This window comes from Bidens hawaiensis, unplaced genomic scaffold (genome assembly GCF_021521415.1).
Source record: "Bidens hawaiensis isolate Kalapana, Puna unplaced genomic scaffold, B.hawaiensis_p1.1 tig00026434_1, whole genome shotgun sequence".
Taxonomy (NCBI): domain Eukaryota; kingdom Viridiplantae; phylum Streptophyta; class Magnoliopsida; order Asterales; family Asteraceae; genus Bidens; species Bidens hawaiensis.
In genome coordinates, this window is record NW_027494255.1 from 211,847 (window position 1) to 239,733 (window position 27,887).

The 27,887-nt window shown below is 40.8% G+C and overlaps 1 protein-coding gene and 1 pseudogene across 1 annotated transcript; one reads left to right on the forward strand and one right to left on the reverse strand.

The window, feature by feature from the left end:
* Nucleotides 1-18,463: 18,463 nt before the first annotated feature.
* On the forward strand, nt 18,464-18,913 carry LOC143573475 (AT-hook motif nuclear-localized protein 17 pseudogene; annotated as a pseudogene).
* Nucleotides 18,914-22,098: 3,185 nt separating this feature from the next.
* LOC143573476 (phylloplanin-like) lies at nt 22,099-27,321 on the reverse strand. Its single transcript, XM_077058344.1, has 3 exons — nt 27,260-27,321; nt 22,813-22,937; nt 22,099-22,509 (listed from the first exon to the last, which is right to left on the reverse strand). Exons 1-3 carry the CDS (start codon nt 27,319-27,321, stop codon nt 22,226-22,228), a joined length of 471 nt encoding a protein of 156 aa, XP_076914459.1. The 3' UTR covers nt 22,099-22,225.
* Nucleotides 27,322-27,887: the final 566 nt, after the last annotated feature.

The window sequence follows — 27,887 nt, forward strand, 5'->3', positions numbered from 1 at the left end:
CCTGTCACCACCCCGCGGCCCTTACGAATTTTTGCCACTATTGTCAAAGGGACATGTTCACCGAGCCGGAGGAAAAACTGAGTACGGGTCGAAGCACTGAATCGGATCAGAAATTCGGTGTTGGTGACTTCCATACAATATTTTATGACCCTATAAAAGAATCGGATCAATAATTATTCCCTAAAGTCACCCCGCGGTCCGTTCGGATTTTTACCACTATTTCCAAAGGGGTATGTGCACCGAGCGGGAGGAAAAACTGAGTATGGGTCAAACCACTAAATCGGATCAGAAACTCGGTCTTGGTGACTTCCATACAATATTTTCTGACCCTGTAAAAGAATCGAATCAATATATATGCCCTGACGCCACCTCGAGGCCCTTTCGAAAATTTTCCAGTACTGCCAAAGGGGTATGTTCACCGAACCGGAGGAGTAACTGAGTATGTGTCCAACCACCGAATCGGATCAGAAGTTCGGTCTTGGTGACTTCCATACAGTATTTTATGACCTTACGAAAGAATCAGATCAATAATTATGACCTGTCACCACCCCGCGGCCCGTTCGAATTTTTGCCACTATTGTCATAGGGGTATGTTCACCGAGCCGGAGGAAAAAATGAGTATGGGTCGAAGCATAGAATCGGATCAGAAATTAGGTGTTGGTGACTTCAATACAATATTTTATGACCCAATAAAAGAATCGGATCAATAATTATGCCTTGACGTCACCCCGCGGCCGGTTCAAAATTTTGCCAGTACTTCAAAGGGGTATGTTCGCCGAGCCGGAGGAAAAACTGAGTATGGGTCGAACCACCGAATCGGACAAGAAATTCGGACTTGTTGACTTCCATACAATATTTTATGACCCTATGTAAAAATCGGATCAATAATTATGCCCTGACGCCACCCCGAGGCCCGTTCGAAATTTTGCTAGTACTGCCAAAGGGGTATTTTCACCGAGCCGGAGGAGAAACTGAGTAGGTGTCCAACCACCGAATCGGATCAGAATTGCGGTCTTGGTGACTTCCATACTATATTTTATGACCTACGAAGGAATCGGATCAATAATTATGCCCTCACGCCACCCCGCGGCCCCTTCGAATTTTTGCCACTATTGTCAAAGGGACACGTTCACCGAGCCGGAGGAAAAACTGAGTACGGGTCGAAGCACTGAATCGGATCAGAAATTCGGTGTTGGTGACTTCCATACAATATTTTATGACCCTATGAAAGAATCGGATAAATAAGTATGCCCTGAAGTCACCCTGCGGTCCGTTCGGATTTTTACCACTATTTCCAAAGGGGTATGTGCACCGAGCGGAAGGAAAAACTGAGTATGGGTCGAACCACTGAATCGGATCAGAAACTCGGTCTTGGTGACTTCCATACAATATTTTCTGACCCTGTAAAAGAATCGAATCAATAATTATGCCCTGACGCCACCTCGAGGCCCATTCGAAATTTTGCCAGTACTGCCAAAGGGGTATGTTCACCGAGCCGGAGGAGAAACTGAGTATGTGTCCAACCACCGAATCGGATCAGAATTTCGGTCTTGGTGACTTCCATACAGTATTTTATGACCTTACGAAAGAATCAGATCAATAGTTATGCCCTGTCACCACCCCGCGGCCCGTTCGAATTTTTGCCACTATTGTCATAGGGGTATGTTCACCGAACCGGAGGAAAAAATGAGTATGGGTCGAAGCACTGAATCGGATCAGAAATTCGGTGTTGGTGACCTCCATACAATATTTTATGACCCTATGAAAGAATCGGATCAATAATTATGCCCTGACGTCACCCCGCGGCCAGTTCAAAATTTTGCCAGTACTGCCAAAGGGGTATGTTCAACGAGCCGGAGAAGAAACTGAGTATGTGTCCAATCACCGAATCCGATCAGAAGTTCGGTCTTGGTGACTTCCATACAATATTTTATGAACTTACGAAAGAATTAGATCAATAATTATGCCCTGTCACCACCCCGCGGCCCGTTCGAATTTTTGCCACTATTGTCAAAGGGGTATGTTCACCGAGTCGGAGGAAAAACTAAGTATGAGTCGAAGCACTGAATCGGATCAGAAATTCGGTGTTGGTGACTTCCATACAATATTTTATGACCCTATGAAAGAATCAGATCTATAATTATGCCCTGACGTCACCCCGCGGTCCGTTAAAAATTTTGCCAGTACTGCCAAAGGGGTATGTTCACCGAGCCGGAGGAGAAACTGAGTATGGGTCAAACCACCGAATCAAACCAGAAATTCGGACTTGGTGACTTCCATACAATATTTTAAGACCTTACGAAAGAATCAGATCAATAATTATGCCATGTCACCACCCCGCGGCCCGTTCGAATTTTTGCCACTATTGTCAAAGGGGTATGTTCACCGAGCCGGAGGAAAAACTGAGTACGGGTCGAAGCACTGAATCGGATCAGAAATTCGGTGTTGGTGACTTCCATACAATATTTTATGACCCTATGAAAGAATAGGATCAATAATTATGCCCTGACGTCACCTCGCGGTCCGTTCAAAATTTTGTCTGTACTGCCAAAGGGGTATGTTCACCGAGCCAGAGGTAAAACTGAGTATAGGTCGAACCACCGAATCGAACCAGAAATTCGGCTTGTTGACTTCCATACAATATTTTATGACCCTATGTAAAAATCGGATCAATAATTATGCCCTGACGCCACCCCGTGGCCCGTTCAAAATTTTGCCAGTACTGACAATTGGGTATGTTCACCGAGCCGGAGGAGAAACTGAGTATGGGTCGAACCACCGAATCAGACCAGAAATTCGGACTTGGTGACTTCCATACAATATATTATGACCTTACGAAAGAATCAGATCAATAATTATGCCATGTCACCACCCCGCGGCCCGTTCGAATTTTTGCCACTATTGTCAAAGGGGTATGTTCACCGAGCCGGAGGAAAAACTGAGTACGGGTCGAAGCACTGAATCGGATCAGAAATTCGGTGTTGGTGACTTCCATACAATAGTTTATGACCCTATGAAAGAATCGGATCAACAATTATGCCCTGACGTCACCCCGCGGTCCGTTCAAAATTTTGCCAGTACTGCCAAAGGGGTATGTTCACCGAGCCAGAGGTAAAACTGAGTATAGGTCGAACCACCGAATCAGACCAGAAATTCGGATTTTTGACTTCCATACAATATTTTATGACCCTATGTAAAAATCGGATCAATAATTATGCCCTGACGCCACCCCGTGGCCCGTTCGAAATTTTGCCTGTACTACCAATTGGGTATGTTCACCGAGCCAGAGGAGAAACTGAGTATGTGTCCAACCACCGAATCGGATCAGAAGTTCGGTCTTGGTAACTTCCATACAATATTTTATGTCCTTACGAAAGAATCAGATCAATAATTATGCCCTGTTACCACCCCGCGGCCCGTTCGAATTTTTGCCACTATTGTCAAAGGGGTATGTTCACCGAGCCGGAGGAAAACTGAGTATGGGTCGAAACACTGAATCGAATCAGAAATTCGGTGTTGGTGACTTCCATACAATATTTTATGATCCTATGAAAGAATCGGATCAATAATTATGCCCTGAGGTCACCCCGCGGTCCGTTCAAAATTTTGCCTGTACTGCCAATTGGGTATGTTCACCGAGCCGGAGGAGAAACTGAATATGTGTCCAACCACCGAATCGGATCAGAAGTTCGGTCTTGGTGACTTCCATACAATATTTTATGACCCTATGTAAAAATCGGATCAATAGATATGCCCTGACGCCACCCCGTGGCCCGTTCGAAATTTTGTCAATACTGCCAATTGGGTATGTTCACCGAGCCGGAGGAGAAACTGAGTATGTGTCCAACCACCGAATCGGATCAGAAGTTCGGTCTTGGTGACTTCCATATAATATTTTATGACCTTGCAAAAGAATCAGATCAATAATTATGCCCTGTTACCAACCCGCGGCCCGTTCGAATTTTTGCCACTATTGTCAAAGGGGTATGTTCACCGAGCCGGAGGAAAAACTGAGTATGGGTCGAAGCACTGAATCGGATCAGAAATTCGGTGTTGGTGACTTCCATACAATATTTTATGACCCTATGAAAGAATCGGATCAATAATTATGCCCTGATGTAACCCCGCGGTCCGTTAAAAATTTTGCCTGTACTGCCAATTGGGTATGTTCACCGAGCCGGAGGAGAAACTGAGTATGTGTCCAACCACCGAATCGGATCAGAAGTTCGGTCTTGCTGTCTTCCATTCAATATTTAATGACCTTACGAAAGAATCAGATCAATAATTATGCACGGTCACCACCCCGCGGCCCGTTCGAATTTTTGCCACTATTGTCAATGGGGTATGTTCACCGAGTCGGAGGAAAAACTAAGTATGGGTCGAAGCACTGATTCGGATCAGAAATTCGGTGTTGGTGACTTCCATACAATATTTTATGACCCTATGAAAGAATCGGATCAATAATTATGCCCTGACATCACCCCGCGGCCCGTTCGAAATTTTGTCAGTACTGCCAATTGGGTATGTTCACCGAGCCGGAGGAAAAACTGAGTATGTGTCCAACCACCGAATCGGATCAGAAGTTCGGTCTTGGTGACTTCCATATAATATTTTTTGACCTTACGAAAGAATCAGATTAAAAATTATGCCCTGTTACCACCCCGCGGCCCGTTCGATGTTTTGCCAATATTGTCAAAGGGGTATGTTCACCGAGCCGGAGGAAAAACTTAGTATGGGTCGAAGCACTGAATCGGATCAGAAATTCGGTGTTGGTGACTTCCATACAATATTTTATGACCCTATGAAAGAATCGGATCAATAATTATGCCCTGACGTCACCCCGCGGTCCGTTCAAAATTTTGCCAGTACTGCCAAAGGGGTATGTTCACCGAGCCGGAGGAGAAACTGAGTATGGGTCGAACCACCGAATCGGACCAGAAATTCGGACTTGGTGACTTCCATACAATATTTTATGACCTTACGAAAGAAACAGATCAATTATTATGCCATGTCACCACCCCGCTGCCCGTTCGAATTTTTGCCACTATTGTCAAAGGGGTATGTTTACCGAGCCGGAGGAAAAACTGAGTATGGGTCTAAGCACTGAATCGGATGAGAAATTCGGTGTTGGTGACTTCCATACAATATTTTATGACCCTATGAAAGAATCGGATCAATAATTATGCCCTGACGCCACCCAGCGGTCCGTTCAAAATTTTGCTAGTACTGCCAATGGGGTATGTTCACCGAGCCGGAGGAAAAACTGTGTATGGGTCGAAGCACTGAATCGGATCAGAAATTCGGTGTTGGTGACTCCCATACAATATTTTATGACCCTATGAAAGAATCGGATCAATAATTATGCCCTGACGCCACCCCGCGGCCCGTTAGAATTTTTGCCACTATTGCCAAAGGGGTATGTTCACCGAGTCGGAGGAAAAACTGTGTATGGGTCAAACCACCGAATCGGAACAGAAATTCGGTCTTAGTGACTTTCATACAATATTTTATGACCATACGAAAGAATCGAACCAATAATTATGCCATAACGACACCCCGTGGCCCGTTCGAAATTTTTCCACTATTGCCAAATGGGTATGTTCACCGAGCCGGTGGAAAAACTGAGTATGGGTCGAACCACCGAATCGGATCAGAAATTCGGTCTTGGTGACTTGCATACAATATTTTATGACCTTACTAAAAAATCGGATCAATAATTATGCCCAGACGCCACCCCGCGGCCCGTTCGAATGTTTGGCACTATTGCCAAAAGAGTATGTTCACCTAGTCGGAGGAAAAACTGAGTATCAGTCGAACCACAAAATCGGATCAGAAATTCGGTCTTGATGACTTTCATACAATATTTTATGACCCTGCGAAAGAATCGGATTATTAATTATGCCCTGACGCCACCCCGTGGCTCATTCAAAATTTTGCCAGTATTGCCAAAGGGATATGTTCACTGAGCCGGAGGAAAAACAGAGTATGGGTCGAACCACCGAATCGAATCAGAAATTCGGTCTTTGTGACTTGCATACAATATTTTAAGACCCTACTAAAGAATCGGATCAATAATTATGCCCTAGCGCCACCCCGCGGCCCATTCGAATGTTTGCCAAAGAGGTATGTTCACCGAGTCGGAGGAAAAATTGAGTATGGGACGACCTGCTGAATCGGATCAGAATTTCGGTCTTGGTGACTTGCATTTGATATGTTATGACCCTACGAAAAAATCGAAACAATAATTATGCCCAGACGCCACCCCGCGGCCCGTTCGGAAGTTTGCCATTATTGCCAAAGGGGCAAGTTAACTGAGCCAGAGAAAAAACTGAGTATGGGTCGAACCACTGAATCGGATCAGAAATTCGGCTTTGGTGACTTCCATACAATATTTTATGACCTAATGAAAGAATCGGATCAATAATTATGCCCTAACGCCACCCAGCGGCCCGTTCGAATTTTTGCCACTATTGCCAAAGGGGTATGTTCACCGAGCCGGAGGAAAAACTGAGTATGGGTCAAACCACCGAATCGGATCAGAATTCGGTCTTGGTGACTTCCATATAATATTTTATGACCTTATGAAAGAATCGGATCAATAATTATGCCATAACGCCACCCCGTGGCCCGTTCGAAATTTTGCCACTATTGTCAAAGGAGTATGTTCACCGAGCCGAAGGAAAAACTGAGTATGGTTCGAAGCACTGAATCGGATCAGAAATTCGGTGTTGGTGACTTCCATACAATATTTTATGACCCTATGAAAGTATCGGATCAATAATTATGCCCTGACGTCACCCCGCGGTCCGTTCAAAATTTTGCCAGTACTGCCAAAGGGGTATGTTCACCGAGCCAGAGGAAAAACTAAGTATGGGTCGAACCACCAAATCGGATCAGAAATTCGGACTAGTTGACTTTCATACAATATTTAATAACCCTATGAAAGAAACAGATCAATAATTATGCCCTAACAACACCTCGAGGCGCGTTCGAAATTTTGCCAGTACTGCCAAAGGGGTATGTTCATCGAGCCGGAGGAGAAACTGAGTATGTGTCCAACCTCCGAATCGGATCAGAAGTTCGGTCTTGGTGACTTTCATACAATATTTTATGACCTTACGAAAGAATCAGATCATTAATTATGCCCTGAAGCCACCCCGCGGCCCGTTCGAATTTTTGCCACAATTGCCAAAGGGGTATGTTCACCGAGTCGGAGGAAAAACAGAGTATGGGTCAAACCACCGAATCGGATCAGAAATTCGGTCTTGGTGACTTTCATACAATATTTTATGACTTTACGAAAGAATCGAACCAATAATTATGCCATAACGCCACCCCGTGGCCCGTTCAAAAATTTTCCACTATTGCCAATTGGGTATGTTCACCGAGCCGGTGGAAAAACTGAGTATTGGTCGAACCACCGAATCGGATCAGAAATTCGGTCTTGGTGACTTGCATTCAATATTTTATGACCCTACTAAAGAATCGGATCAATAATTATGCCCTGACGCCACCACGCGGCCCGTTCGAATGTTTGCCACTATTGCCAAAAGGTTATGTTCACCGAGCGGGAGGAAAAACTGAGTATCGGTCGAACCACCAAATCGGATTAGAAATTCGGTTTTGGTGACTTTCATACAATATTTTATGACCTTACGAAAGAATCAAACCAATAATTATGCCATAACGCCACCCCGTGGCTCGTTCAAAATTTTGCCAGTATTGCCAAAGGGGTATGTTCACTGAGCCAGAGGAAAAACAGAGTATGGGTCGAACCACCGAATCGAATCAGAAATTCGGTCTTTGTGACTTGCTGACAATATTTTAGGACCCTACTAAAGAATCGGATCAATAATTATGCCCTAGCGCCACCCCGCGGCCCGTTCGAATGTTTGCCAAAGGGGTATGTTCACCGAGTCGGAGGAAAAATTAAGTATGGGACGACCTGCTGAATCGGATCAGAATTTCGGTCTTGGTGACTTGCAATCGATATGTTATAACCCTACGAAAAAATTGAATCAATAATTATGCCGAGACGCCACCCCGCGGCCCGTTCGGAAATTTGGCATTATTGCCAAAGGGACAAGTTAACCAAGCCAGAGAAAAAACTGAGTATGGGTCGAATCACTGAATCGGATCAGAAATTCGGCCTTGGTAACTTCCATACAATATTTTATGACCCTATGAAAGAATCGGATGAATAATTATGCCCTGACGCCACCCCGCGGCCCGTTCAAATTTTTGCCAATATTGCCAAAGGGGTATGTTCACCGAGCCGGAGGAAAAACTGAGTATGGGTCAAACCACCGAATCGGATCAAAAATTCGGTCTTGGTGACTTTTATACAATATTTTATGACCATACGAAAGAATTGAACCAATAATTATGCCATAACGCCACCCCGTAGCCCGTTCAAAAATTTGCCACTATTGTCAAAGGAGTATGTTCACCGAGCCGGAGGAAAAACTGAGTATGGTTCAAAGCACTGAATCGGATCAGAAATTCGGTGTTGGTGACTTCCATACAATATTTTATGACCCTATGAAAGAATCGGATCAATAATTATGCCCAGACGTCACCCCGCGGTCCGTTCAAAATTTTGCCAGTACTGCCAAAGGGGTATGTTCACTGAGCCGGAGGAAAAACTGAGTATGGGTCGAAGCACTGACTCGGATCAGAAATTCAGTGTTGGTGACTTACATACAATATTTTACGACCCTATGAAAGAATCGGATCAATAATTATGCCCTGACGTCACCCCGCGTTCCGTTTAAAATTTTGCCAGTACTGCCAAAGGGGTATGTTCAACGAGCTCGGGGAAAAACTAAGTATGGGTCGAACCACCGAATCGGATAAGAAATTCGGTATTGGTGACTTCCATACAATATTTTATGACCCTACGAAAGAATCGGATCAATAATTATGCCCTGACGCCACCCCGCGGCACGTTTTAAATTTTGCAAGTTCTGCCGAAGGGGTATGTTCACCGAGCCGGAGGAAAAACTGAGTATGCGTCGAACCACCAAATCGGATCAGAACTTCGGTTTTGGTGACTTCCATACAATATTTTATGACCTTACAAAATAATCAGATCAATAATTATGCCCTGACACAACCCCGCGGCCCGTTCAGATTTTTTCCACTATTTCCAAATGGGTATGTGCATCGAGTCGGAGGAAAAACTGTGTTTGGGTCGAACCACCGAATCGGATCAGAAATTCTGTCTTGGTGACTTCCATACAATATTTTATGACCCTATGTAAAAATCAGATCAATAATTATGCCCTGACGCCACCCCGTGGCCCGTTCGAAATTTTGCCAGTACTGCCAATTGGGAATGTTCACCGAGCCGGAGGAGAAACTGAGTATGTGTCCAACCACCGAATCGGATCAGAAGTTCGGTATTTGTGACTTCCATACAATATTTTATGACCCTACGAAAAAATCGGATCATTATTTATGCCCTGACGCCACCCCGCGGCACGTTTTAAATTTTGCTAGTACTGCTAAAGGGGTATCTTCACCAAGCCGGAGGAAAAACTGAGTATGCGTCGAACCACCAAATCGGATCAGAACTTCGATTTTGGTGACTTCCATACAATATTTTATGACCTTACGAAATAATCAGATCAATAATTATGCCCTGACACCAACCCGCGGCCCGTTCGGATTTTTTCCACTATTTCCAAATGGGTTTGTGCACCGAGCCGAAGGAAAAACTGAGTATTTGTCGAACCACTGAATCGGATCAGAAATTCGGTGTTGGTGACTTCCATACAATATTTTATGACCTATGAAAGAATCGGATCAATAATTATGCCCTGACGCCACCCCGCGGCCCGTTCTAAATTTTGCCAGTACTGCCAAAGGGGTATGTTCACCGAGCCGGAGGAAAAACTGAATATGGGTCGAACCACCAAATCGGATCAAAAATTCGGACTAGTTGACTTTCATACAATATTTTATGACCCTATGAAAGAAACGGATCAATAATTATGCTTTAACGCCACCTCGAGGCCCGTTCGAAATTTTGCCAGTACTGCCAAAGGGGTATGTTCATCGAGCCGGAGGAGAAACTGAGTACGTGTCCAACCACCGAATCGGATCAGAAGTTCGGTCTTGGTGACTTCCATACAATATTTTATGACCTTACGAGAGAATCAGATCATTAATTATGCCCTGTCACCACCCCGCAGCCCGTTCGAATTTTTGCCATTGTTGTCAAAGGGGTATGTTCACCGAGCCGGAGGGAAAACTGTGTACGGGTCGAAGCACCGAATCGGATCAGGAATTCGGTCTTGGTGACTTGCATACAATATTTTATGACCCTACTAAAGAATCGGATCAATAATTATGCCCTGACGCCACCCCGCGGCCCGTTCGAATGTTTGCCACTATTGCCAAATGGGTATGTTCACCGACCCGGAGGAAAAACTGAGTATCGGTCGAACCACCAAATCGGATTAGAAATTTGGTCTTGGTGACTTTCATACAATATTTTATGACCCTGCGAAAGAATCGAATTAATAATTATGCCCTGACGCCACCCCGTGGCTCGTTCAAAATTTTGCCAGTATTGCCAAAGGGGTATGTTCACTGAGCCAGAGGAAAGACAGAGTATGGGTCGAACCACCGAATCGAATCAAAAATTCGGTCTTTGTGACTTGCATACAATATTTTAAGACCCTACTAAAGAATCGGATCAATAATTATGCCCTAGCGCCACCCCGCAGCCCGTTCGAATGTTTGCCAAAGGGGTATGTTCACCGATTCGGAGGAAAAATTGAGTATGGGACGACCTGCTGAATCGGATCAGAATTTCGGTCTTGGTGACTTGCATTCGATATGTTATGACCCTACGAAAAAATCGAATCAATAATTATGCCCAGACGCCACCCCGCGGCCCGTTCGGAAGTTTGGCATTATTGCCAAAGGGGCAAGTTAACCGAGCCAGAGAAAAAACTGAGTATGGGTCGAACCACTGAATCGGATCAGAAATTCGGCCTTGGTAACTTCCGTACAATATTTTATGACCGTATGAAAGAATCAGATCAATAATTATGCCCTGACGCCACCCCGCGGCCCGTTCGAATTTTTGCCACTATTGCCAAAGGGGTATGTTCACCGAGCCGGAGGAAAAACTGAGTATGGGTCAAACCACCGAATCGGATCAGAAATTCGGTCTGGGTGACTTTTATACAATATTTTATGACCTTACGAAAGAATCGAACCAATAATTATGCCATAACGCCACCCCGTGGCCCGTTCGAAATTTTGCTACTATTGTCAAAGGAGTATGTTCACCGAGCCGGAGGAAAAACTGAGTATGGTTCGAAGCACTGAATCGGATCAGAAATTCTGTGTTGGTGACTTCCATACAATATTTTATGACCCTATGAAAGAATCGGATCAATAATTATGCCCTGACGTCACCCCGCGGTCCATTCAAAATTTTGCCAGTACTGCCAAAGGGGTATGTTCACCGAGCCGGAGGAAAAACTGGGTATGGGTCGAAGCACTGACTCAGATCAGAAATTCGGTGTTGGTGACTTCCATACAATATTTTACGACCCTATGAAAGAATCGGATCAATAATTATGCCCTGACGTCACCCCGCGTTCCGTTTAAAATTTTGCCTATATTGCCAAAGGAGTATGTTCAACGAGCTCGAGGAAAAACTAAGTATGGGTCGAACCACCGAATCGGATCAGAAATTCGGTATCGGTGACTTCCATACAATATTTTATGACCTTACGAAAGAATCGGATCAATAATTATGCCCTGACGCCACCACGCGGCACATTTTAAATTTTGCTAGTACTGCCAAAGGGGTATGTTCACCGAGCCGGAGGAAAAACTGAGTATGCGTCGAACCACCAAATCGGATCAGAACTTCGGTTTTTGTGACTTCCGTACAATATTTTATGACCATACGAAATAATCAGATCAATAATTATGCCCTGACACAACCCCGCGGCCCGTTCAGATTTTTTCCACTATTTCCAAATGGGTATGTGCATCAAGTCAGAGGAAAAACTGAGTTTGGGTCGAACCACCAAATCGGATCAGAAATTCTGTCTTGGTGACTTCCATACAATATTTTATCACCCTCTGTAAAAATCGGATCAATATTTATGCCCTGACGCCACCCCGCGGCCCGTTCGAAATTTTACCAGTACCGCCAATTGGTATGTTCTCCGAACCGGAGGAGAAACTGAGTATGTGTCCAACCACCGAATCGGATCAGAAGTTCGGTCTTGGTGACTTACATACAATATTTTATGACCTTACGAAAGAATCCGATCAATAATTATGCCCTGTCACCACCCCACGGCCCGTTCGAATTTTTACCACTATTGTCAAAGGGGTATGTTCACCGAGCCGGAGGAAAAACTGAGTATGGGTCGAAGCACAGAATCGGATCAGAAATTCGGTGTTGGTGACTTCATACAATATTTTATGACCCTATGAAAAAATCGGATCAATAATTATGCCCTGACGTCACCTCGCGGTCCGTTCAAAATTTTTCCAGTACTGCCAAAGGGGTATGTTCACCGAGCCGGAGGAAAAATTGAGTATGGGTCTAACCACCGAATCGGACCAGTAATTCGGACTTGGTGACTTCCATACAATATTTTATGACCCTATGTAAAAATCGGATCAATAATTAGGCCCTGACGCCACACCGCGGCCCGTTCGAAATTTTACCAGTACCGCCAATTGGGTATGTTCTCCGAGCCGGAGGAGAAACTGAGTATGTGTCCAACCACCGAATCGGATCAGAAGTTCGGTCTTGGTGACTTCCATACAATATTTTATGACCTTACGAAAGAATCCGATCAATAATTATGCCCTGTCACCACCCCGCGGCCCGTTCGAATTTTTAGCTCTATTGTCAAAGGGGTAAGTTCACCGAGCCGGAGGAAAAACTGAGTATGGGTCGAAGCACAGAATCGGATCAGAAATTCGGTGTTGGTGACTTCCATACAATATTTTATGACCCAATGAAATAATCGGATCAATAATTATGCCCTGACGTCACCCCGCGGCCCGTTCAAAATTTTGCCAGTACTGCCAAAGGGGTATGTTCACCGAGCAGGAGGAAAAACTGAGTATAGGTCGAACCACCGAATCGGACCAGAAATTCGGACTTGTTGACTTCCATACAATATTTTATGACCCTATGTAAAAATCGGATCAATAACTATGCCCTGACGCCACCCCGTGGCCCGTTCGAAATTTTGCCTGTACCGCCAATTGGGTCGGTTCACCGAGCCGGAGGAGAAACTGAGTATGTGTCCAACCACCCAATCGGAACAGAAGTTCGGTCTTGGTGACTTCCATACAATATTTTATGACCTTACAAAAGAATCAGATCAATAATTATGCCCTGTCACCACCCCGCGTCCGGTTCGAATTTTAGCCACTATTGTCAAAGGGGTATGTTCACCGAGCCGGAGGAAAAACTGAGTACGGGTCGAAGCACGGAATCGGATCAGAAATTCGGTGTTGGTGACTTCCATACAATATTTTAAGACCCTATGAAAGAATCGGATCAATAATTATGCCCTGACGTCACCCCGCGGCCCGTTCAAAATTTTGCCTGTACTGCCAAAGGGGTATGTTCACCGAGCAGGAGGAAAAACTGAGTATAGGTCGAACCACCGAATCGGACCAGAAATTAGGACTTGTTGACTCCCATACAATATTTTATGACCCTATGTAAAAATCGGATCAATAATTATGCCCTGACGACACCCCGTGGCCCGTTCGAAATTTTGCCAGTACCGCCAATTGGGTCGGTTCACCGAGCCGGAGGAGAAACTGAGTATGTGTCTAACCACCGAATCGGAACAGAAGTTCGGTCTTGGTGACTTCCATACAATATTTTATGACCTTACGAAAGAATCAGATCAATAATTATGCCCTGTCACCACCCCGCGTCCCGTTCGAATTTTTGCCACTATTGTGAAAGGGGTATGTTCACCGAGCCGGAGGAAAAACTGAGTACGGGTCGAAGCACGGAATCGGATCAGAAATTCGGTGTTGGTGACTTCCATACAATATTTTAAGACCCTATGAAAGAATCGGATCAATAATTATGCCCTGACGTCACCCCGCGGTCCGTTCAAAATTTTGCCTGTACTGCCAAAGGGGTATGTTCACCGAGCAGGAGGAAAAACTGAGTATGGGTCGAACCACCGAATCGGACCAGAAATTCGGACTTGTTGACTTCCATACAAAATTTTATGACCCTATGTAAAAATCGGATCAATAATTATGCCCGCGCCACCCCGTGGCCCGTTCGAAATTTTGCCAGTACCGCCAATTGGGTATGTTCACCGAGCCGGAGGAGAAACTGAGTATGTGTCCAACCACCGAATCGGATCAGAAGTTCGGGCTTGGTGACTTCCATACAATATTTTATGACCTTACGAAAGAATCGGATCAATAATTATGCCCTGACGTCACCACGCGGTCCGTTCAAAATTTTGCCAGTACTGCCAAAGGGGTATGTTTACCGAGCCGGAGGAAAAAACTGAGTGTGGGTCGAACCACCGAATCGGATCAGAAATTCGGTCTTGGTGACTTCCATACAATATTTTATGACCATATGAAAGAATCGGATCAATATTTATGCCCTGACGCCACCCCGCGGCACGTTCGAAATTTTGCCAGTACTGCCAATTGGGTATGTTCACCGAGCCGGAGGAGAAACTGAGTATGTGTCCAACCACAGAATCGGATCAGAAGTTCGGTCTTGGTGACTACCATATAATATTTTATGACCTTACGAAAGAATCGGATCAATAATTATGCCCTGTCACCACCCCGCGGCCCGTTCGAATTTTTGCCACTATTGTCAAAGGGGTATGTTCACCGAGCCGGAGGAAAAACTGAGTATGGGTCGAACCACCGAATCGGATCAGAAATTCGGTCTTGGTGACTTGCATACAATATTTATGACCCTACGAAATAATCGGATCAATAATTATGCCCTGACGCCACCCCGCGGCCCGTTCGAATGTTTGCCACTATTGCCAAAAGGGTATGTTCACCGAGCCGGAGGAAAAACTGAGTATCGGTCGAACCACCGAATCGGATCAGAAATTCGGTCTTGGTGACTTGCATACAATATTTTATGACCCTACTAAAGAATTGGATCAATAATTATGCCTTGGCGCCACCCCGCGGCCCGTTCGAAATTTTGCTAGTATTGCCAAAGGGGTATGTTCACCGAGCCGGAGAAAAACTGTGTATGGGTCGAACTACCGAATCGGATGAGAATTTCGGTCTTGGCGACTTCCACACAATATTTTATGACCCTAAGAAAGAATCGGATCAATAATTATGCACTGACGCCACCCCGCGGCCCGTTTCAAATTTTGCCAGTATTGCTAAAGGGTATGTTCACGAGTCTGAGAAAAAACTGAGTATGGGTCGAACCACCGAATCGGATGAGAATTTCGGTGTTGGTGACTTTCATACAATATTTTATAACCCTACGAAAGAATCGGATCAATAATTATGCCCTGACGACACCCCGCGGCCCGTTGAAAAATTGCCCGTATTACCAAACATCATGTTGTTAATATGGCGGACTATGAACATATAGGTATGTTCACCGAGCCGGAGAAAAAACTGATACCTGTTGTTAATGTTGGATGGTATAGGGAAGGACTGCGGACCTTGCACGTACCATAATTGGTGGACATATGTAAGGACTGCGGACCTTTTACGTGTTCACGACCTTGAGTATAGGTATAGACGGCGGACTATGAATATACTCTCAGTAGGCTGAGGTAGGTAGTAGTATGTATGCATGAATGTATGTTAGAAAGGTAACTGGTTTAGTATGGATATGTATCTTCGGATATGTATGTATGTATGATATGTGTATGTGTTGTATATCGCCTAATTAACTAGAACTCACTCATCGTAGCTGACTTTTAGTATGCATGCAAGTGAGTAGATTGGGACAGCTAACTTGAGCGGGCACATGGTGGGCGAATAAGAGACTGGCATCTGAAGACTCATGATGTTTGAATGTTAATTGACGTTTATTTTGAAAGACAAGAATGTTAATTAAGTCAACTTATGAATTATTATGTAATGTTTTACGAAAGTTTTATTATTTCGCGAAAGTTTTATTTAACTCTGATGTTTAGAATTGTGTTTATGGGTAAATCAAACGTTAAAGTGAGACATCAGGAACGGGGCCTTACACCTAATAATATCCGATGTATGTAGGGTGAAATGCTTTTTAAAATGTAGAGATAGTTATGTATGCACTATGTATATTAACAAAAGAAAGTATAAAAGTTGAAAGAAAGAATGAATGTATGTATGGAAGAAGGATAAAAATGTAAAGTATGTGAATGTAATGTATGTTGACTCATTAACTAGAACTCACTCAGTGTAGCTAATTTTTAGTATGCACGTAGGTAAATAGGCTAAGGCAGCTAGCTTGAATGAAAACACATGGCATTTTACCGAATATGTTGGCATCTTGAGAAGAATGCTATGATGTTTTAAAATGACTTTTATATTATGTTTTAAGACAAAAGTTTGATTATGATGAACGGATTTGAATGATTTTGTAATATATGGTTGAAGCTTAATGTTTCTGCAAAAGTTTTAATTCACTATAATATTTAGAACTAAATCCAACGCTAAAGTAGGGCACTTGGATCGAGGCCTTACACGTGCAAGGTAAAGTAACAAGATTTAAAGAATGGATAACTATAAACAATTAAATGTGCTTAGATTTAATTGTCAGTGTAACTATTATGTCATATTATTTAGCAATCCTAGTTGTAGTCTAAATCTGATAGGTTAGATAATAAATATCTGTGTTTTGGGGTTTAGAGATTGTAATTGAGTTTTGTGAAGTTTCTAAATAATAACAAACGTGTGTGGGTTTTAGCCAAATTAACGTGTCTATGAGTTCGTGTTCGTAGTCCTGTTCCTGGTACCAGTTTCATTAAAAGATGTTTTCATGCCGGAGCTGTCTCAAATTGCAATGATGGTGAGATGGCCTAATTATGCATATTAAGCAGTTTTTTTACTTTTTTGTTCAACATTTTCCTAATCTCTAAATACAATAAACTTCACCTTTTTAATTGGATGCATAATTTCCAAAGTTATAAGTTATTTTGTTGCTCATATATGATTATACAAATTATTTTTCATTTGGCTCGTAGATGTACTGTATAACTTTTTAATTTTCTTTTTTGGTCATTTAAATAAATTCATGAATCTCCGGTGATGGATCCAAAAATTTTAGTGATTGAGGGTAAATCTGAATGACCAAAACGGATCAAATATGCAAAATTTTAACCGGGCGAACAAGGTTACTTTTAGCGAGTAGGTTGCACTATATGCAGGCGGCCCAACGATTTTGGTGGCCTAAAGCGAGTAAAAAATCAGGGCCCTTCCTAATAAATTTAAAGTTGTAATTTCAAAAAAAAAATTCATCCTGCTTCACGTTCTATTAAATGAATAGTTAAATTTTTCACTAAAATAATTTCATTTCTTTTTAGATACTTTATTTTATAATATAACCTAGTACATGGTTTTTTTTCTCTTAAAAAAACCCAAACAATAATATAATAATATGTTGAAAATAACACACATTGGTCCTTTTTAACATTGATGTTTATAATTTTGATGCATATATATCATTTTAATTTTGAGAAAAAATATGCTAGAAAAGATAGTATCAAATATTAACCTTATGAGCTCAAAACAAGTTTTGATCGCTAATTAGGAACATATGCTTAAATTATTATTTATGTTGTAATACATAATCACATATACTCAGTTATTGAATTAATAACAAAGTAATAGAATTAGGAAAGAGGTACATTAAATAAATATAATAGAGAGACAATATATATATATATATATATATGTATATGTTGGGCTTTAATTGTTCTATTTCATGGGCTCTTAAAAATGTTAATTCTATTATGAGGTAAGGGGGCTCTTAAAAATTGTAATTCTGTTGAGAGAGGTAGCATAGGAGAATCGAACCCTGGTCATAAACACTAACAAGAAACGGATGGAGGCATAATACCACCGCGGTAGAACAGTGTGTTGTTTGAAAATCCAAAACAAGTATTATATAGATAAAATGGTAAAACTCGTCCTCTATGTTTACATGAATTTTCAGTGGATGTCCTTTAGCGAAACAAGTAACAGAAAACATCCTTTATGATTAAAAACATTATCACGTTTTGTCCTTTACCCCTAACCCAGTTAAATTTATCGTTAAAATCAGTTATGTGCAAAGCATATGAGGGTAAATTTGACTTTTACTATTTGAGGGACTATTTCTGTAGAAATCTTTAAAGTTTGAGCCAAATAAAAATATTTAAAAATAAATTATCTCCCTCCCTCTCTCTAACCTTCAACTCCATCACCAGCCACCTCCGATGAACCCGAAACAAAAAAAAAAAAGATGCCTTCACCACCGCTAACGACTACTGAATCCGTCAAACGCCCACGTAGCCGCCCACCCGGGTCCAAAAACAATCCCAAACCACCCATTATCATCACCCGAGAACCATACCCGGCCATGGCTCAATACGTCCTTGAACTCCCAGCCGCCACTGACATCACAGACGCCGTTAACAACTATTGTCGGAAACGTAACACCGGGTTATGTATCTTAACCGGCTCCGGCACTGTCACAAACGTGTCACTCTGGCAACCCACCACCACCACCTCCGGCGGCACCGTCACCTTCCACGGCCGGTTCGACATCCTCTCAATCTCAGCCACCATGTTCCCATCATCATCCACCATGGTTCCATTCGCCAACGGGTTTACAATATCATGTTTCAATAGCTCTGATTTAATCCCACAAGTTCTTGTTTTAATAGCTAGGTTTATGGGTTGGAAACCCTAATTCGGAAATTGGTTGTGGAAATTTGGGGGTTTTAGCATCTGTTATGGTGTTGTTGTGAGTGAGTATAGAGGAAGCTGTGGATAGTTTTCAGTGGTTGACGGAGAGGTTGAGGGGTGGTGATGTGCGTCGGCGGTGGTGGTGGGGTTGTTGCATCGGAAGCTCGGTGGTGGTGTGGTCGTGTCCTTTGCGGTGGATTGAATGGTGATGGTGGAACATATGGTAGCCAGAGATGGTGCTGGTGGTTGGTGATGGTGGTGGTGGGAGAGAGAGGATGAATATTTGGTAAAGAAGATGATGGTTAAAAAGAAAAAAAAAACTTTTATTTATTTAAAGTCCAAGATTTTAAGTCAATTACACAAATAACTACTGAGAGGGTAAAAAGACTAAATTGTCCTCACATGAGGTGTACATGACTGGATTTCATGAGAAAACTAACCCTCGTTAGTAAAAAGGATGAACGGTGCAACGTTTTTTGAACATAAAGGATGTTTTATGTCATTAAGTTTGCCAAATGACATCCATTGAAAAACCGTGCAAAGATAAAGGACGTTTTTTGCCATTTTGTCTATTATATACGTTATATATATAACTCTATTTAAAATGGGGGCCTTGAATATTTCGGGACCCAAAGCCCTAGCTTAGGTTTGATATGCTGTTGGGTCGGCCCTAACTTTATGGGTCGGGACAAGAGCTAAGGTTAAGCTGGATCAGCGGGTACCACTTCTTTTGCTTACTTTATGGGTCGGGACAAGAGCTAAGGTTAAGCTGGATCAGCGGGTACCACTTCTTTTGCTTCTAGCTCAGTGAGTACTTCAGTGGCTTCTTGCTTGGTGACAACGGATATAATCATATATAACCGTTAGGCTATTAATAAAACTTGATTATTAAAATTCATTCTCAATCCTTTATATATACCAAATCAAATCTTCTTTCGTTTCACACCAAATTTACGGAATAAAATAAGAATATCAGCAAAAATAAATTTAAACTTATAAAATTGTGACACGTGACACCACTAGTTGTTAATTATGTATAGATGTACCCAATTTTAATTTATGACTTATTAATACCAATAAAATGTATTTGTTTTACTTTCTTTTTTTTCGCATAAAGTATTTTTTTACCAACGAAAAGGAATATAATTAAGAACAAGAAGTTCAAACATACAGTAAAAATACACCACAAAAAACAAATAAACACAGTTATATGTTAAATATTTTCCAATCCTCCCATGAAACCGATGTTGACCTCGATCTATTCCGAATTCACAAGAACCCCAACACTTTAACTCTTTCAACCAGGCCCGGCTCCAAGAAAGCAAAAAGAATTTTGGACCGAAGACGAATTTTTTTTTTGGGCATTAATTAAAAGGAGTATTTTGTTGCTTTAAACAATTAAATTTCTATACAGGTTTACTTGGTTATAATTTGGGTTGTGTAAAAAGTTTTTGTATAAAAATAGAATTAAACATATCTCAAATGAGACTTGAACCCATAACCTTTTGGTTGAGAGTAATATCCATTTGCCACTAGACCAAGCTAGTGGTCATGTAATTAAGTTTAAACATTAAACATACATATTGTTTTTAATAAAAATAAATATAATTTTTTAAACAAATATTTTCAGGCCTAACGGGGTGTCGGGCCTGTGGCCGTCGACCACCCTGCCACCCCTGCTTTCAACCAATCAACCACTAGAGCCAGTTTGTCATTGAAAACCAACGCATTTCTCGCTTTCCACAAAGCCCTTATTGCAATCAACGTAATCGCATGAAATACCTCTGCCTTTCTTTTTGTGAATTTTGAATACTTACACTGATCAACAACACCACGAATACTAAACACGTAAATACTCGGAATCTTGCACCATATTGCAATTACCTGCCAGAGTTCATGTGCCAGCCCACATGAAAGAAAGATGTGTTCACTTGGTTCATCAGCCTCCCCGTAGAAAGGGTAAAGCAGAATCGGCGCATTTATATTCCTCCTCGTCAATGAGGCCCGAGATGGGAGTTGATCTAAAACAGCCCTCCAAAAAACCATTCTCACTTTCGTCGGAACTCAATTATTCCAAACAAACATGTATTCTGGAGTCTCACCAATAAAGCCAGCCAATTTATTTTTTACACTTCTAACTAAAAACCCGTTTACTTCATCTAGCATCCTGGATGCTACAGTATCCCCTAACTCGAAGACCTTATCGAGGCATAGAAGCAGTAGCTACAGGCGCCAGGGGCAGATACAGTGATTGGTCAAGGGGGAGCGTAGGCATTCCCTCAAATTCGTATTTTCTTTAATAAACTTAAAATATATTATGTTTAAAGACCCCAAGTGCCACATCTATGTTTTCTAGTGCCCTAAACCCAACTTTCTAAGCCGAACTTGTCAAATGCAAGTTTAATTTTGTTTTTCACAAATTGACGTTAAGCCCAGATTATTTAATTGTCTAACCAGGTCATTAATTTGTTATTAATATAGTGATAAATTCTTGAGTTTAATTGACTATTATAAATATTAGACCAAATATGAGAGACTTCTAACAGCTTTAAGCCATGATAAATATGGAAAGGTTTTCCTCAATTGTAATATATATTATGTATTGATAAAATTTGTTGTTTACATTTCTATAGATGGCTTATTTAATTTAATTTTTTTTCATCCAACCCATTTTGATTTAAACCTTTTTAGTATGACTCATTATAGGTTAACCATTTTTGACACCCACTTACTAAAATTCCTAAATCTGCTAGTATGGCACAATTCCTCCACTTCACCCATCCCCGCCGGTTGTCTAATCCAGTGCCCCGTACCCCCATTAACTAGGCATATTCTATCGGCTACGTTGCAGCATTATACGGTACGTAAACAAGAATTCCCTAGACATACCACTACTCAGTGCCTTTTTCATCATACCCGATGACGCCTCTATAGCCATAATAAACAGAAACGGAGATACTGGATCACCTTGTCGCAAGCCATGAAATCATTGGAATTCGCATGTTAAAGTGTACCGGCCACTAGAATTTTTGACTTATTTTACTTTTTAAATTTATATTATGTTCTGCATTATTACGTAAAAAAACTTAACTTTAATTTTGGTGGTAAAAGTGTCCCTTAATTACTGCTAGCCATAATAGTACATTACAAATATATATCCATATTTATTCATGCATTATGCAGTTAATATTACGTCACAATATATAGAGTTATATTACGTCACTAAACACGGTGTTACAAATATTCGAAATGAAGGATATTATAGAAGTCAATATCTTCCTTTATTCATACATTATATAGAAGCAAACTAGAATCATCAAACTAGTTGGAATGGCAGTGCCGCTATATTCGTAACGTTCACAAGTGTCTCGATAAGAGTGTTCCCCAAGTTTTGTAATGGCGCTTGTAGAGTTCCGGTTGAAGGGAGGGTTGCGTTACAAATCGAAAGTGGTGTAGCAACAACTGCCCTACAATCTCTTAAAAGGGCGGTGATATTGTTGGTAAGATTAGTCGTACTCGCAAGGATGCTAAATGTTCCATTTGTACTTGTTATGCCAACGTCTCTCACAGTCCCATTACATGATAGTGTGACAAGAGCATCTGTGAAAAAGAAAATATTTTGAAACCACATACACACATACACTTTATGTTATATATTTCAACTGTTAATTAACTAATTACTTATTCCATAAAAGTAAAAAATAGATTAAGTAGCTTTTGGAGTGATATTTCATAAACTGTTTTTACTAGACTATCAGTATATACATACATGGGTCGGTCAGGTTATTTACACTATAATAGTATTATTTTTTTACAGGGGATACCGACCGCCATACCACAAGGGTAGGTCCGCCCGTGGATGCGACTAGAATATGGAATATAAAACTAGAATTGTGATCTTACTTGGGAAGGGAGGAATAGGGATTGTTCCATTAACTACGACATTGCCATTCACGGTACATGATACATTTCCAACCACATTAACAACAGAAGGAACAGTTACTTGCGCTTTGGCTTGTGTTTTGATTCTTAAATTTACAAAAGTTAATGTTTGATTTCAGTTATTCGCTCGATCATAACACAGATGGTATTTACATCTAACATGGTATTGGCACAACTAGGGTTAACAAACTAGTTTTCTTAGTTAAAGAAAGGAATACTTTTGTGAATCAAACTCTCAATTGAAATTGACTTTTCGTATAGTACTGAACAAACACAAATCCACCTCTCAAGGTCTAACACGTTAGTCCGAGGGGTTTGGGTAAGTATTCCCCACGATTGGTATAAAACCTTCTTGGCGCAGATGAGCGTATCCTGCAAAACATAACACCGTGCTCGTTACGAGGAATGGAGGGGATTCTCTCGTAACCACTCTCCAGCGTGAAAATCAGTATTTGATAGCATGGAATATATTTAGTGAATATGAGAGAGTATCTCTTTTACCGTTCGGAGATCGACTGGTAATTATAGCCGGAGGAGAGAGAGGGAATGGTCAACCACGTTGTCGTGTCTTTCCACCAATAATATTCTCCATTCGTGTGATCGTGGAGGTTGGTGGAAGTTGATGGGCATCATGGCCTTTTGACAAGGACGTTTCGTACTATTTTGTAATGTCCTTCGTGTGTTGTCCGGTCCCCATTGGTTGGGTGTTTATTCTCATGTAAATTGTACCTTTTTGTCTCATGCTTGTGAGACCTTTGCGGGTACCATTCCCTAGGCGGTAGGGAATGTGTATTATTTTAAGGAACCACTTTAGCGCCATGTGTTATCCTTGGCGCGTGGCAGTTACTCTCGTCGTGTGTTCCGCCCAGCGCTCTGGTCGCGCTTGATTTGGGCATTGTACTTAAATGGTGGGTTTACCCTACCTCTAAAAGTCCCCCTAGTCCATAGTTTCCCTTTATAAAGGGGGGCTGTGGACTTATCATGGGCTTTTGGCTTTTATTGTATTTTTCAGCCGTTCATATTTCGCTCGTCTTTTACCAATATTGTCTATTTGGGTGTCTGGTTAATGAAAACCATTCTTCCCGACAATTAGTTAACAAGCATTAATCGATATTTTGAATGTCGTGGTTTTGTATTTTGGCGGGTGATTTATAATCATCTTTCGGCGGAGCCTATTTTTGGTTGGTGATGTTTGAAAATCATCCCCTGGCGAAACCTATTTTTGACGGGTGATTTTTGAAAATCATCCCTTGGCGGAGCCTTTTTTTTGGCGGATGAATTTAAAAAGTCATTCCTTGGCGGAGCCTATTTTTGGTGGGTGATTTTTTAAAATCATCCCTTGGCGGAGCCTATTTTTGGCGGGTGATTTTCGAAAATCATCCCTTGGCGGAGCCTATTTTTGGCGGGTGACTTTTGAAAATCATCCCTTGGCGGAGCCTATTTTTGGCGGGTGATTTTTGAAAATCATCCCTTGACGGAGCCTATTTTTGACGGGTGATTTATGAAAATCATCCCTTGACGGAGCCTATTTTTGGCGGGTGATTTTTGAAAATTATCCCTTGACGGAGCCTAATTTTGACATGTGATTTTTGAAAATCATCCCTTGACGGAGCCTATTTTTGCCAACACTTGTTATTTTTCTCGTGTGTTGATGACGTCATCAACACACGTTTATTTGTTAATCATGTGTTTATTTGTTCCTTAATATTTACAATTTTTCACTTGTATGTCCTCTTAGTAAGTATGATTGGTTTCTTTATTTGTAAATAAGCCGAGTTCAAACTTGATTAAAGCCAAACTTGCCTCGTTTAACTTCAAAGATCTTGAGTTTTAGTTCAATTTGTTTTGAGCTTTATGTTTAAAGCCCGAACTCTCCTTTTGTAGATATTTTACAAACTCGGGCTTGGCTAGGCTTATCTCGGGCTCATTTGTTATTCATTAATTGCTTTACTACAATTTATGTTGTTGGATAGCTTTATTTATATAATCATAATTATTATGTCCTATTATTTAGCAGTTATAATCGTATTTTAAACGTGATAGGTTAGATTATTAATACTCTTGCTTTAAGGGTCAGAGATGGTAATTGAGTTTTGTGAAATTTCTCAATAATAACAAATGTGTTTGGGTGTTGGCCAAATTAACGTGTATGTTAGTTCGTGTTCGTGTTCCCGGTACCTATCTCATAAAAAGATGTTTTAGTGGCGGAACTATGGTTCATCAACCTCCCCATATTGCAATTAACTTTATAATTTTTTTATTTATAATTTATTATATTAACAACTTTGAGCTGTGATAAATATGGAAGGTTTTCCTCAATTGTAATATATATTTTGTTTGTTATGTTTTGATGAAATTTGTTGCTTACATTTCTACACATGGTTTATTTAATGTAATTTTTTTTATACCCAACCCATTTTGATTTAACCCGTTTTAGTATGACTCATTATAGGTTAACCATTTTTGGCACCCATTAACTAAAATTCCTAAATCTGCTAGTGAGTATGGCACAATTCCTCCACTTCACCCCTCCCCGCCGGTTGTCTAATCCAGTGCCCCATACCCCATTAACTAGGCATATTCTATCGGCTACGTTGCAGCATTATACGGTGCGTAAACAAGAATTCCCTAGACATACCACTACTCAGTGCCTTTTTCATCATACCCGAGCATGCCTCTATAGCCATAATATACAGAAACGGAGATAGTGGATCACCTCGTCGCAAGCCATGAAAACATTGGAATTCGCATGTTAAAGTGTACCGGCCACTAGAATTTTAGACTTATTTTACTTTTTAAATTTATATTATGTTCTGCGTTATTACGTAAAAAAACTTAACTTAAATTTTGGTGATAAAAGTGTCCCTTAATTACTACAAGCCATAATAGTACATTATAAATATATATCCATATTTATTCATGCATTATGCAGAGTTAATATTACGTCACAATATATAGAATTATATTACGTCACTAAACACGGTGTTACAAACATTCGAAATGAAGGATATTGTAGAAGTCAATATCTTCCTTTATTCATACATTATATAGAAGCAAACTAGAATCATCAAACTAGTTGGAGTGGCAGTGCCGCTATATTCGTAACGTTCACAAGTGTCCCGATAAGAGTGTTCCCCAAGTTTCGCAATGACGCTTGTAGAATTCTGGTTGACGGGAGGGTTGCGTCACAAGTCGAAAGTGGTTCTAAATACATATGATTTAAGTACACTGATCGGGACATAGGGTTATGTGGTCTGATTATATTATGAATTTGATTCGTAAATTTAAAGATGTACATGTTTGATTTCAGTTATTTACTCAATTGTAACCTTGGTTTAAAAAGGTGTGTCTGATGCGAGATGAGGCGAGACATGACCTTAGGCGAAACCCTCATCGCCTTTGCCTACTAAAGGCGACCAATGTTTAAAAGGCGAGAGTGAGGCGCACTAGGAAAAAACGGTCGAAGGGAAGCTGAGGCGAGCGTCTTTAGTACACAGGTGGTTTTTATGCGATCAATATGTTGTACAACATGTTTTTTTAAGGTTTACACATACGTAATTTATATATATTAAATCATATATAATGCTTATTTACAGTTAAATTTAAGGCCAGGATGCTAAGGACATGTGATATATATTAAATATATACATATATATATATATATATAAACTTGCGCCTCATGTAAAAAAGGCGTTCGCTTCTGTGCCTTGAGCTTCGCACTTTGGTTTTAGACCTCATCGATTTTGTTCGTCTCTCGCTTTTTTTAAAACCAGGATCGTAACACGGATGGTATTTATATGCAAAATATTGTCGACACAACTTGGGTAATCAAACTAGTTTTCATAGCCCTCGATTTTGTACATTATAAAAATGAAGAAAAATAAATTGCACAATATGTATCTTCAAATCAAATTGTAAGAAGAAAAATAAATTGCACAAATATATATCAATGTACAAGACAAACTATTTAAAAATAGGGTTTGTATATAAAATAAACTAGAGACGTGCCTAGCTTGAATTTGGGTTGGCTCGGGTTGAAAATCGAAAAATTCAAAATATGAACAAATAAATTCTAACTCATAATTTGAGTTATGTTCATTCGAATTGTTTCTTTAAATCCAAACCGAATATTGAACACTTTGAGACCAACTTTTTATTGGATAACATAAACACAATTTCATATATAGATTAACACGTCTCTTAAGTCGCTATTATAGGCGTATATATGTATCATCATTTTCCAACTGTTACAAAGATTCTTTAGACATGTTCAAAGACCACATATCAATAATGTTGCAAAGCAAACACAAATTCCAAATATGACAATTCTAACCACCAAAACTTTATAAACCTCGGTTCAACCAAAAGTAAATATATTTCAAGAAAATGCACAATAAACAAAACTTACCGAACACACGTGAATATTTGTGGGTGTCTTGCCTGTGGTGAAGAGCACCTAAAGTCGTCCATGTAAATGAAACATATATGAATCTTGTATTCTTGTTTACTAATAAGCGATATTTTCTTTCCAATTAAATTGAATTAGGACTTAGGAGGTTACATGAAAAAAAAAATTCACTCAAAAATAACCAAGTTTTGTAATTGTTTAATTTATGTTCAATAGAATCTTAAATATATATGCGTACATATAATAGAATAATTCATAGTGGTGAAGCTTGGACTTTGCTATAAGGGGGCTGAAAGTCACGAGCCCTGTTTTGGGGTCGGGGCCCTGTTTTGGGTATGTTGATGTGTAAACTCATATTTATTTTCATCTTAGTTGTATATTGTTTGGTTTCTTAGTTATCTTGGTTGCTTATCGTGTATTATAATGAAAATCAGTGTACTATTTGTCCAACGCTCGAACCCACAACAGAACTAAAGTATGTTGGATTAATTTCTATTCTGGGTCACAAGTCGGTGAACCGGGCCTAAGAGGTTTTAACAAGTCGGTTAAAGTCTAAGTTGTATTATGAAATATTCTTCCATATGCTTGGTGGTCAAGTTCACCTTGTTGGCCAAGTTGACCTTGTTGC